This window comes from Gadus morhua, chromosome 17 (assembly GCF_902167405.1).
Source record: "Gadus morhua chromosome 17, gadMor3.0, whole genome shotgun sequence".
Classification (NCBI taxonomy): Eukaryota; Metazoa; Chordata; class Actinopteri; order Gadiformes; family Gadidae; genus Gadus; species Gadus morhua.
The window spans coordinates 20,098,005-20,111,341 of NC_044064.1; the positions used below are offsets into that span (position 1 = coordinate 20,098,005).

The 13,337-nt window shown below is 50.9% G+C and overlaps 2 protein-coding genes across 4 annotated transcripts in view; both read left to right on the top strand.

Moving 5' to 3' along the window:
- Window positions 1-1,114, top strand: part of per1b (period circadian clock 1b) — a 14,434-nt gene extending 13,320 nt beyond the window's left edge. For all 3 annotated transcript variants that reach the window (XM_030338002.1, XM_030338004.1, XM_030338003.1), the window contains one exon: window positions 1-1,114. This exon is cut by the window's left edge and continues 87 nt beyond it. In XM_030338002.1, the coding sequence (XP_030193862.1) occupies window positions 1-126 (126 nt within the window). In that variant the 3' untranslated portion in view covers window positions 127-1,114.
- Window positions 1,115-2,025: 911 nt separating this feature from the next.
- LOC115529353 (procollagen C-endopeptidase enhancer 2) lies at window positions 2,026-12,631 on the top strand. The gene is made up of 9 exons (XM_030338005.1): window positions 2,026-2,143; window positions 4,928-5,036; window positions 7,105-7,363; window positions 8,045-8,169; window positions 9,736-9,872; window positions 10,307-11,106; window positions 11,196-11,279; window positions 11,685-11,855; window positions 12,150-12,631. The coding sequence occupies exons 1-9, from the start codon at window positions 2,058-2,060 to the stop codon at window positions 12,278-12,280; spliced, it is 1,902 nt and encodes a 633-aa protein (XP_030193865.1). The 5' UTR covers window positions 2,026-2,057; the 3' UTR covers window positions 12,281-12,631.
- The last annotated feature ends 706 nt before the right edge of the window (window positions 12,632-13,337 follow it).

Sequence of the window (13,337 nt, forward strand, 5' to 3'; positions counted from 1 at the left end):
GAGCGCCAGACGAAAAAACGCTGCCGGGGCGGCGACCAGGACATGACGACGGAGACGCAGGAAGTGACCTCAGGGGCCGGTGGGGAGGGGAGGCCGGGGGCCGTCGAGGCGGCCATGACGCACTGAAGGGGCCCCCCGGTGGACACAGGTCTTATGTTCCTCTGAGTGCCACGGGACGCTGCTGAGAGTGTGGTGCTGCAGGGGAGGCCACGCCCCCCTGTTCCTCAGCATGGAGGCCACGCCCCCCTGTTCCTCTCAGTGTGGAGGCCACGCCCCCCTGTTCCTCTCAGCGTGGAGGCCACGCCCCCGGCTGTGAGTTGCAGCAGAGGCCCCGCCCCACTCTGCTGGTCTGAGACGGGGGCCCCCAGGGACTGTCCTCGGGGGGCCTGCGGCCCAGAGCCACGCCCCCTTGATGATGTGAAAGACGTCGAATGTGTTTCCACGGGACAGGTCGGTGTTCAGCACCGGGTAGTGGAAGCGTCCAGGGCCTCTTGTGGAGTCAGAAGGAAGGCCAAGTGTTTCCTCTGTGAGGCTTGTGGAGATAGAAGGGGAGTGAGAGGAGCCACTGTAAGGCCGGACGGTAGTCCTCTGGTCAGAGTGCACTTTGGGAACAATGTGGGATTCTATTTTGTACGTATTGTCTATTTTTCTACTGTGTGTGAGGCAGCGACAGGTCTGTCCTCTGGACAGGACACCACTGCTCACTCGTCAAGCGTTGCCGTGGAAACGAGACAATGGGACAACCTCAGAGGGGCAGAACCAATGCACCACCACGCCTTCGGCCAGGACCAAAAACAACCAGCAGGGGGACTTTTACTTTGAAAGGAGTGGAGACGGCTCTGGCTGGCAGTAGGACCGCTGCAGGACTAGAAGGAGGGGTGGGTTTGAGTGTACAGAGGGACCAGAACACACTCGTGGTTTGACCAGTGTTTACTATTGTTTAGTGAACTCTCTCGCTCTCTCGCTCTCTCTCTGAGGCGCTGATGGATCATATAATCTCTTTCATGCTTTGCGATGGTGTCGCTGGTTCAGTGGTGTCTGCGCCAGCTTTTGAATACTTTATGTTAAATTATTTGTTACACAAATGTCAATAAAGGTGACTTTAATTGTTGTACTTTTTGTTTGGATTCGGTCTCATGGCTCCTCCAGTAGTGAATCTATTCTCTGTTCCGGTGGTTTTTCTGCGGCGTTGAGTTGGCGGCCGTCTTAAACCGCGGTCTGTTTTGAGTCTCCTGGCCGCTCAGACCGGCCGCGGCCACCACAGCCTGAAAAAGACCAACAGGAATGCCCTCATCTAGACCCAGAGCCCACACCCAGCCTCATGTAACCCTGAAGCTGGAGTAAGTTCACGTCATGGCTGGGATTGAAGTGGTCATGCCGCAACCAAGCGTCTAGTAAACTACAGAGCAAAGGTCCTGATTAAAAAGGTAATTGGGATTCTCCGTAAACAAAATGGCCACTTTTCCCCACTCAGACTCAGTCCAAACGGAGCCTGTATCTCCCATATAATCTCCCTCAACATTACATCTATGGAACACAGTGCAGGGGGAGACGTCTGGCTCATTCAGCTCTCACCATCAAACTCGTTTCCATCCAAAGACCCCTTCTGAGAGGTGAGAATGTGGTTTTAGAAAGTGCTCATTATGCCACACTAGCAGCCTGTTCGCCCGCTGGAAGCCCAGAAACACACACACCCTATATATTGACGTACCTGTTGAACATACCCTACACACACACACACACACACACCGGGCTGTGTGTGCACCACCACTCTCTGTAGTCCTTTCATTACTCCTGGCCGGGGTACAGTACACAGCGCCGATTTATGTCTTATCTAAACATCAACATTCCAATAATTCAAGTTCTCTCGAACTTCAGTGTGAACCCCCCTCCCTAATTCATATACACCTCCTGCCCTCTCTTTCCATCCCTATCCCTCCCGGGCCTCTCCCACTCTCTCCTCTCTCCTCCCCCCTCTCCTCTCTCCTCCCCTCTCCTCTCTCCTCCCCCCTCTCCTCTCTCCTCCCCGTCCTCATCACTCTGTCGGCTGAGAGGAGATGGACGTCTGGCTGTGCAGTTTGGTGGCCCTTGTGACCGTCGCCCTGGGGTGGACCAGTGCGCAGAGTGCCCTCAACCACACCAGGTAGGGGATAGAGGGGTGTGTGTGTGTGTGTGTGTGTGTGTGTGTGTGTGTGTGTGTGTGTGTGTGTGTGTGTGTGTGTGTGTGTGTGTGTGTGTGTGTGTGTGTGTGTGTGTGTGTGTGTGTGTGTGTGTGCACTAGGATGAGGAGCAGGTCCTGTCCCTGTGTATAGCTCTCATGGATCGGTTGTGTGAGTACTAAATTGTGTGTTTTTGTGTGTTGGAGATGACCGATCAACATGCCCATGTGGCACCCGTTTTGTGTGTGTGTGTGCGTGCGTGCGTGCGTGTGTGGGTGTGTTTCCTCTCTTGGTAGCAGTCTTAAGGGACTAAACTGTGGGATGGTGTGCTGCCCTCTCACTAAGTTATTCCTGTAGTCTGTGTCAGATTTGCCCGGTCTTGCCAACTAGCAATGCTGTTCTGGATCTTTGTTTGAAAGGTAGACTGGTCTTCCATTGCAGAAACATTGTACATGGTACTTTGCTTGTTAACTGCATTTGCCAAAGTCGTGGTCAGTGAACCCCTCTTAAAACCTTACAAGAGGTTTTAAAACCTTACAAGAGGTTTTAAAACCTGAAAGGTCTTTAGAGCTCCGCTCAGCCCAGAGATCAGCTGCCTTGCCTTGAGTTACCCACAAAACCCCAGGAACCCTGAATAGATGAAATCGTGGTGAAGGAAGTTGCATAGAATCTTCACTGTTAAAGAATAACTTCAATACTAAAATCAAAGCTCTAGAAGGGCCAGAACCGATCATTGCAGTCGCTGTCATTGGCTGAAGCCACAAAGGGGCGATACCTGAGTGGTCCTGCCCAGAGGTGTTGCAGTAACCGCCTTTCTGGCTGGTTTACTCTTCTAAATCTAGACAGGTAGCTTTCAAGTTCTAGCCAAAATTAAACCCTGACCAAAAGGACACACGACCTAATCATATTTCAAATAATCTTGTGGAGATGTTTAGAGGAGACATATTATGGTGTTTTCCCAACAAGTAAACATAGTATATGAGTTCCAGAAAAACATTTTTGAAGCTGTTTGCTGGAAATAGCTTTTAGGGAAAAAAAATGCAGCCGACCGCTATCCCCCTCTGTTTCAGTCCCTTCAGAGCGCGCTGCTTCTGGTGTCTGTAGCTTTAATGCAAATGAGCTGCTGCCCAATGAGCTGTCAGACTGAACCACAGCATGGAGGAGAAGGGATTGTTGCCATGTGCGGACTCCTGGAGCTCTATATCTATATCATATAATATAATATTAATAATAATAATATATAATATAAAGGTATCTATATAATATATCTAATATCAGGGCCAAAAGCTATGTGCGCCTCGGATAATATTATGAATCATAAAGACTGCGTCTGACGTCTCTGGCACTTCCACAAGTAAAGACTCTAGTGGGAGATATCTCGGCCATGGTTGAGAAGAATTGGGGGGAAGGAACTTTGGCCTTGACTCCCTGAAGTCCATATTGAACCGCGACATGGAGGAGAGAGGGATTGAACTCCGGGAGCTGAGCTGCGGACTGTCGGCGGCAGCTCAGCTCCGGGGGTACAATCCCTTCCTCCTCCATGTCTCCTCCTCCATGTCTCCTCCTCCGGGGGTCCATTCCCTTCCTCCTCCATGTCTCCTCCTCCATGTCTCCTCCTCCGGGGGTCCATTCCCTTCCTCCTCCATGTCTCCTCCTCCATGTCTCCTCCTCCGGGGGTCCAATCCCTTCCTCCTCCATGTTTCCTCCTCCATGTCTCCTCCTCCTCCGGGGGTCCAATCCCTTCCTCCTCCATGTCTCCTCCTCCTCCGGGGGTACGATCCCTTCTCATCTTAGAATGTATAATGTATTCCGGGCTAAAAGTGTTAGCCTGATGTTAGCCAGCAGGACTTATTGACAAGTGGGTGTGGTAGACTAGTGGTTTAAACCACACTGATTTAAAGATTTACAGACTCAAAAGTGATGCGTCTGAAACCCTTTGAAGTCAGCTTGGAGGCCATTGTGTGTGTGTGTGTGTGTGTGTGTGTGTGTGTGTGTGTGTGTGTGTGTGTGTGTGTGTGTGTGTGTGTGTGTGTGTGTGTGTGTGTGTGTGTGTGTGTGTGTGTGTGTGCGTGCGTGTGTGTGTGTGTGTGTGAGTCCACAGAGTAGGAAGGGACCTCTGCTCCCAACAGTTCCTACCGATAATACTGTTGAAGAAGAATGCACACACATTCATGTGTGTTTAATAAAAATGATGTTTGTATGTTATATATAAATCAATATCATGTTTGCCCTCAGCCCTACATATTGACCCTTTCCGCTCCCCTTCCTTCCTTCTTTCCTTCCTTACCCTCCCATGGATCCCTCCCTCCCCACTGTCTTCCTCCCTCCCTCTCCTCTCCCTCTCTCCCTCCCTCCCTCCCTCCCCCTCCCTCCCTCTCTCCCTTTCCCCTCCCTCTCTCCCTTTCCCCTCCCTCTCTCCCTCCCACCCCCTCCCCCTCCCTCCCTCTCTCTCTCCCTCTCCCCTCCCTCCCTCCCTCCCTCTCTCCCCTCCCTCTCTCCCTCCCACCCCCTCCCTCCCTCTCTCCCTCTCTCCCTCCCTCCCTCCCTCCCTCTCTCTCTCCCTCTCTCCCCTCCCTCTCTCCCTCCCACCCCCTCCCCCTCCCTCCCTCTCTCTCTCCCTCTCCCCTCCCTCCCTCCCTCCCTCTCTCCCCTCCCTCTCTCCCTCCCACCCCCTCCCTCTCTCTCTCCCTCTCTCTCTCCCTCCCTCCCTCCCTCCCTCTCTCCCCTCCCTCTCTCCCTCCCACCCCCCTCCCCCTCCCTCCCTCCAGGCCGGTCTTCCAATGTGGGGGTCACCTGGTGACGGACTCAGGCTTCGTAGCGAGTGAGGGCTTCCCCAACCAATACCAGCCCAACAGTAAATGCACCTGGTACATCACCGTGAGTCTGCCCCCCCCCCCCCCCCCCCTTAAAGCAGGGCATTACCTGGTACATCACCGTGAGTCTGCCCCCCCCCCCAACCCTAACCCTAACCCTAATCCTAACCCGGCAAACAGAGAGAAACCCCACAACCTCCAAGATTGAATCAGGAATCAGGTTGGGCATCAGACATGCCCTGTTGGTCAGGACTGAGTTGGGCGTGTCTATTATCTCTATTGTCTCCACTTTCTCTCCGATTTTGTGTGTTTTACTCACCAATAGCAGACGGATGGTGATGCCTTTCAAACAAATGAATACCAGACTACAAAGATCCTAAATCTTCCCTTCAGCGCCTTTAGAAAGGGGTGATGGTATCACAACCCAAAGGTTCTGGGTGTGATGCCCGTCCCTCTGCTCAGCGAGGTGTCTCAAGGTGACGGTGGGCTGAATGTCTGAGAGAGTGTGTGTGGAGGATGGCTGGTCGAGGCAGCCTCACCACAGTCTGCCTGGACTCTGGGGTGGGGGAGGCTGCACACCTGTTGGGCATTGAGTCCTCAGTGCACAGGTTGAACCAGCCGTCTCCACACACACTGGGATACCTCCTAGATGGCAGTGGAGCACCATGCTCCATGTTCAGCATCAATCAACCAGATTTGAAGGGGGGAGGGTAGTCATGGCCTTTGCTACACTGGCCAGCGCAGCAGAGGCCATGACTACCCTCATCCACACACACCGTCCTTAAAGATCTGTTTCATGTCCTGTCAGCCAGGTTGAAGTATCCAAGAGTCTTCTAATGGCGGCATTACCTGTGTTCATCAAACGTTGAATTAGAAACTTAATAATTAACCTTCGCCAGAGGGCCTTCCACTCATCAGCCCACCGTCTGATACACAACCTCATAAACGGACTCACAACAATGAATCGAGTGGATGGGCTCCAAATTGTATTTAGGGTCGCCATTTGAGTCGTCATCTCACTTCCACTGCCACAGTGCCACGTCCTTCAGGGAGCTCACGCACCCTGATACTGACCGCTTCTCCTTATAGGCTGAGAGCGAAACTGGAATTCAGGCTTAGAATGAAAATAGAATTAGGCTTATAATTGGATTTCAGGCTGATAGACACATACATTCAATTAGGGATGTGCCGATCCGATCTACGGCATTTATATCGGCCGATAATGGCCCAGTACGCTGGATTGGAATCGGGAGGGAGGACAAAATAATATCCGATGCACGCAGCGTGTCACGTGATAACAACAGACAATAACACAAGAGTAAAACAAAGCATCGCACTGACGCTGGTATCGGCAGACAGCCAAAGCTGCGGCATCGGGGTCGGTATTGGAAGGGAAAGTGGTATGGGGCTATCCCTTGATTAGATAATACACAATACATCTTTATATTTCTGAATTGAGGTGGCCCCTGGTCCACAAGTTGCCCCCCATTTGCTCTTATCATTTCAGATTTTCTTTTTTTATCTATATATAAATAAAATACACAAACAACAAATATAATTGAAATATATGTAAAGAATTGGCGCTAATGTGTTATCTATTGTCCAAACATAACATGTATTCTATTTTGATTGTAGGCCTGTAGAACCCTGTTTCTACAGCCTTGAGGAGGAACAATAACTGTGGATCGGTGCTGCTCTGAACTGAAGCCACATGAGAAGTGTCCTAACCCTAACCCTAACCCCTATCCCTAACCCTAACCCTAACCCTTAAGACTCTAGGTCAAAAGCCCTCGTGTGACTTCCTGCCTCTTTTCTATTGCATAACATCTCACGGTAACACAATCACAATAACTAATATTTGTTCAACTGTACTAATATCTAATCAATTGTAAATCTCTGCTCCCCCCTAACACACCCACACATCCGTGTGTGTGCGCACACCCACACACACACAAACACACACACACAAACACGCACACACCAACACACACACACACACTCCAATTACACACACTTACACGCACACACACACACACACATGCATACGTGTGCCCACACAATCACACACACACACACATACACACACAAACGTACACACACTTCCACACTTCCAAACACCCCCCCCCCCCCAGGTCCCGGCGGGCCACGTGGTCATGCTGTCCTTCCGGCTGTTTGACATGGAGGCGGACGCCACCTGTCGCTACGACTACCTGGACGTGTTCAACGGACACACGCGCCTGGTGCAGCGGCTCGGACGCTTCTGCGGGACCTTCCGGCCCGGGGCGCTGATCGCCACCTCCAACACCATGATGCTCACCATGGTGGCCGACGGCAGCACCGCCGGACGCGGCTTCGTGGCCTTCTTCAGCGCCGGGAAGCCCCACGTGGAAGGTGTGTTCATGAACCTCACACACACACACGCACACAGGAACATACACACACACACACACACACACACACAGGAACACACATGCAAACACACACAAACACACACACACACACACACACACACACAAACACACACAGGAACACACACACACACACACACACACACACACACACACACACACACAGACATGAACAGACCCCCACAGACACACACACACTAACACACGCACAAGCACAGGAACACACACACATACACACAGACACACATGAACAGACCCACACACACACACACACACACACACACACACACACATGAACAGACACAAACACACACACAAACGGTAGTAGCAGTTATTTCGGCCTGAAGTGTGAAGTGAGTAGAACAAGAAAAACAACTAGATCAACAGCAATGTCGTTGTATGTGTGGTGCAATGTTTGTGTGAGCATGTGTGTATAATGTGTGTGATCTGTGTGTGTATGAGTGTGTGTGTGTGTGTATGTGTGCGTGTCTGAGTATGTGTGTGTGATGTGTATGTTCTGCGTGTGTATTTGTGTGTGTGTGTGTGTGTGTGTGTGTGTGTGTGTGTGTGTGTGTGTGTGTGTGTGTGTGTGTGTGTGTGTGTGTGTGTGTGTGTGTGTTCTGTGTTTGGGTTTGTGTGTGTGTGTGTGTGTGTCCCTCCCCAGAGAACCAGTTCTGCGGGGGCCGGCTGACCAAGGAGCAGGGCTCCGTCCAGACACCCAACTGGCCCACCTCTGATTACCCAGCAGGCATCAGCTGCTCCTGGCACATCTCTGTGGAGCCCAGTAATGTGAGCCAATCCCCATCCCGCGCCAACATCCCCCTGTAGGCCAGGGCTGCCCTCCACTTTACTGGCTCTTGTGCGTGAATCCGGTTTAAGCTCAGCGTGGAACAGGTGTTGAACCAGGTGCCGAACCAGGTGTTGAACCAGGTGTTGAACCAGGTGCCGAACAAGGTGTTGAACCAGGTGCCGAACCAGGTGCCGAACCAGGTGCCGAACCAGGGGTTGTACCAGGGGCTGAACCAGGGGCTGAACCAGGTGTTGAACCAGGTGTTGAACCAGGGGCTGAACCAGGTGTTGAACCAGGTGCTGAACCAGGTGCTGAACCAGGTGTTGAACCAGGTGCCGAACCAGGTGTCGAACCAGGGGCTGAACCAGGTGCTGAACCAGGTGCTGAACCAGGTGCTGAATCAGGGGCTGAACCAGGTGTTGAACCAGGTGTTGAACCAGGGGCTGAACCAGGTGTTGAACCAGGTGCTGAACCAGGGGCTGAACCAGGGGCCGAACCAGGTGCCGAACCAGGTGCCGAACCAGGTGTTGAACCAGGGGCCGAACCAGGTGCTGAACCAAGTGTTGAACCAGGGGCTGAATTAGGCATAAAATGAGGTGCCGATTCAGGCGTCGAATCAGGCGTCGATTCAGGTGTTGAATCAGGTGTTGAATCAGGTGTTGAATCAGGTTTTAGACATTGCAAGGGTATGTTTAAGAGTATGTGTGTGTGTGTGTGTGTGTGCGAATGTGTGTGTGTGTGTTTCTGCAAGTTTGCGTGTTTGCGTTTGTGCAGGCGTGTGTGCGGGCATGTGTGTGATTCTGTGCGTGCGTCTGTGCATGTATGTGCCGGTGTGTGTATACTGTATGTTTGTGGTTTGTGCGGGTTTGTGTCGTGTGTGCTGTGCGTGTGTGTGTGTGTATGTGGTATGGTTGGGTGTCGGAGTGTGTGTGCGTATGTGTGTCTGTGTTTATGTGTGTGCGCTTCCTTCCCACCTGACTGACTGTGGCCTTGTCGAGGATGAATAGCCTCTTTGAGGAGGCGTGTGTGTGTGTGTGTGTGTGTGTGTGTGAGAGAGAGGGAGAGAGGTAGAGTGAGAGTTATAATGAGAGAGGGAGACGGAGAAATGGAACTGGTGTGAGAGAGAGGGAGAAAATATACATATGTACTGCATTTATGAATTTTTATCTTTATTTCCATGTTTTGGCAAAACGTTCATTTAAATGCAAGTCAATAAAGCTTGATTGAGTTGTATTGAATAGAGCAAAAGAGGGAGAGAGAGAGAGAATATCTTTCTGTACCTTCTGTAGATGTAGATCTTTGGCCTCCACAACCCACTCGTTCTAAACGTGACCAAATCTTTCATCTGCACAAGAAAACAATGTTTTATTTTTTGTGTATATCATTGTGTGTCTCTGTGCATGTGTGTTTATGTATGTGTGTGTCCATGAGTGTGAGTGCGAGTATGTTTCTGTGTTTGCGTGTCCATGTCGTGTGTGTGTGTGCGTGAGTGTGCGTATGTGTGTGCGTGTGTGTGAGTCTGTGTGTGCATGTGTGTATGTCTGTGTGTGTGCGCGTCGTAACAGGTGATCGAGGTGAAGTTCGCCAAACTGGACTTGGAGCCAGACACCTACTGTCGCTACGACTACGTGGCGTTCTTCAATGGTGGCGAGAGGGACGACTCGCGGCGCATCGGGAAGTTCTGCGGGGACACGGCGCCGGGGTGAGGATGAGGAGGAGGCCGCGTGGCCAGGAAACCACGTTTCTTTCACGTCTCTTTGACTCGCTGTATTTTCACATGCCAATCTGAGTAGGCAATGCTTGTCTGTGCTTGTGTGTGTGTGTGTGTGTGTGTGTGTGTGTGTGTGTGTGTGTGTGTGCGTGTGTGTGTGTGTGTGTGTGAGTGTGCGTGTGTGTTTCACCGTGTTTGTATATGCTTATTATCCACCCTTTCTCTTCTGTTCCTATTTTTGACCTTTCATCAGATTTTATTATTACTGTTTTATTCTATTCTGTGGTCTGTTTTATTTTCCTCTTTTCTCCTGCCCTCTTTCCTCTTGCCTCTCCTCCTCCCTTTCTCCTCCCCTCTTCTCTCTCCTCCTCCCTTTCTCCTCCTCTCTTCCTCCTCTCTCGCTTTCTTCCTCTTCCTCTCCACAGAACCATCATGACCAACGGCAACGAGTTGCTGGTGCAGTTTGTGTCCGACCTCAGCGTGACCTCTGATGGCTTCATGGCGTTCTACTCCAGCGTGCCCCGGGGGGCGCGGGCCCCCGGCCCCAGGGGGGACTTCATCTACAGCCCCAACACGGTCTCCAGGACCCAGAGACCAGCATCCCAACCCACCCCCAAGCCCACCAGACCCACCCCCAAGCCCAGACCGAGACCTGGGACCAGACCGGCAGCCAGACGCCCTGTAGCTAAACCTAAAGCTAAACCCAAAGCAGCTAAACCTAGCGCTAAACCCAAAGCAGCTAAACCTAGTGCTAAACCTAAAGTAGCTAAACCCAAAGTAGCTAAACCCACCCCCAAACCTAAAGTAGCTAAACCCCCCGCTAAACCCAAAGCAGCTAAACCCACTCACAAACCCAAAGTAGCCAAACCCACCGCTAAACCAAAAGTTGCTAAACCTAAGGCGTATAAGCCCAGGATTAAAACTACAGCAAAGCCATGGCCTAATTTCAAGCTTAAAGCCACGGCAAAAACAAAGTTGAACAAGTTCAAACCGACGCCAAAACCAAGCATGAAATCTACAGTAAAGCCCTCGAAAGCTAAATCTAAGGTTAAGCCCACCCCAAAACCGCTAGCCACGCCAGTGAGGCCGACTCATAAAGGAGCGGTTCAAATCGGCGCTAAACCCGTGGTGAAACCTAACATCCCACCAAAGGGCAAGCCTAAAGTTCCAGCTAAACCTGTAGACGGCAAGACCACGACCAAGAAACCAGCCCTGATTAAGAAACGTAAGTGTCAGTGGAAGTTCATTAGGTACAATGTTTACTTGTGTGCCCATGAGTTTCTGGGTCTTCATTGACTACACGTTTCGCTGCAGTTCTAGCATCTGTGAACCCGCAGTGTAACCAAGCGTGCAAACGAATAGGAACCCTGCAGTCCAACTTCTGCCCACAGGACTACGGTGAGTCACCTCCATCCTTATCTCGTATCTGAAGTACTACCGTGTCATTGAAGAGCCTGGGCCTGAAGCCAAAAACAGAAAGATGCCTTGTTTCCAATTTCATTAAGAAGTATTCCACTGCTGAGGAACACATTTACATGAGTGGGTGGACCTTTTAAGGGGATTTATTCAGTGTATTTTTCAGTATACATGGTGCCTTTTTAACACTTCAGAATAATATTACGTCACCCTGAGGCGCGATCCTGGTTCACGCTTCAAAACATTGCTCTTGCATCATAAACAGTGCAGCAAAAGCAGCATGTGCCTTCTTTGGCCTGGTGTTGGTATTAGAGGCTGTACTCTCCCAACCCTCCCTCACTCTCTGACTCAGCCCTCTCTCCCCTCACCCTCTCGTCCCACCCCCAGTGATCGCGGGCAGGGTTTCCTCTCTGACGCCCGGGGCCAGGGGCAGCGTGGTGGCGGAGGTGTCCGTTATCAAGGCTTACAAGACAGGAGGCCTGAAGCTCCTCAAGACTGGTCCCGCCGTCTCCGTAAAGCTCAGCTCCACCTGCAGGAGGTGTCCTGGCCTGCAGACAGGTGAGGCTACGGGCTAGGGCTCCTACTGGTGTGTGTCGAGGTGTCCCTGAGCGAGACGCCTCACCCCGACTGCTCCTGACGAGCTGGCTGTTGCCTTTCATGGTTTACGCCGCCGTCGGCCTGTGAATTAATGGTTGGAAGATGCTTGGATTCTAGCGTCAGAAAGATCCCCTCAATGTAAATGTAAATCGACCAGCCCCTACCGTCCGTAGTTCTAACCTGCCTGCTGTCCCAGAGCGATAGACGAAGGCCTGCTCCTTAACAACATGTATCTGAATCCACCCCCTCTCTCAGGTCGGACCTATGTGTTGATGGGGAAGGTGGACTCCCAGGGTGGAGGACTGCTGACACCCTCCAGCTTCACTCTCCTCTATAAGCCTGCCCACGCCAAGGCGCTGGCCAATTACGTCCGGAAGACCTGCTGACATCACTGGCCTGGTCACTAACCAGAGAAGCAATGCTGTCCCTACCTCACCTTTACACTCAAATAGAGGGGAAATAGGGTCATAAACATCCTGTATGAATGACTAAGGGTAGAAATACTGACGTCAACAATATGAAAACGTTTTAGAACGTAAAGAGAGAAATAAACGTAACAGAAGATATTAGAAGATATTTTGTATGTAAATTTTATTTCTGTGATTAAACGATGCATATCATTTATCGAAAGGCAGTGGTTGGTGTCTAATATCTTCACCGTTAACTTTAACAATGTTCATACATTGTATTAGATTTAACTTAAAACATTGAAAGATTCTTTCTCGCCACGTAAACAGTAACATAAATATAAACAAAATAATTCAAGCTAAAATTCCAAACTCTCCCTACTGCAAAATAGCACAATAACACTCACACCATCATCGTCCTATGGCAGAGACATGTCATTACTGCACAAATAAAAGAAAAACTAAATCATGGAACAAACTTAAAAAAGCTTCAATCATGATTCTAAATTATCTATGGCTTCAAATGTGGTCGTCTCCACAACTCAGTGACTTACAGTACAACCCAATTGTATCATCACCATACCTAAAGAGAAAATGGGCATCGTTCTTAAAAAATGGCAACAAGCAAGACTTTATTTCTAATTTGATAACCGCGGGCCTTGAGTCTAGACGTTGTCGTCGGGGTCGGCCCGGCCGAAGGCGCAGAAGCACAGCAGAGTGCAGCACCCCCCGAGCAGGAACAGGCCCAGCAGGATGTACAGCAGCGTGGTGGTCCAGAAGGCAAACAGGTACAGCGTCTTGTGGCAGTATGGCTCCACGGCCGTGGTGGTGCGGTTGTAGTTGGGCTGGTAGATGGAGTAGATCCACACATTTCCTGTAGGGACGACGGCATGCAGCACAAGAAGAGTCATTTAACACAACATGCTTACTGTTAGCATTAACCATTAACCAGAAGCGCGGGCATGTGATTGAACACTACTGTAAGAACCGGTACAAACAGCAGCTAGCGGTCGGCTTCTACCAGGCTATTAGCTGG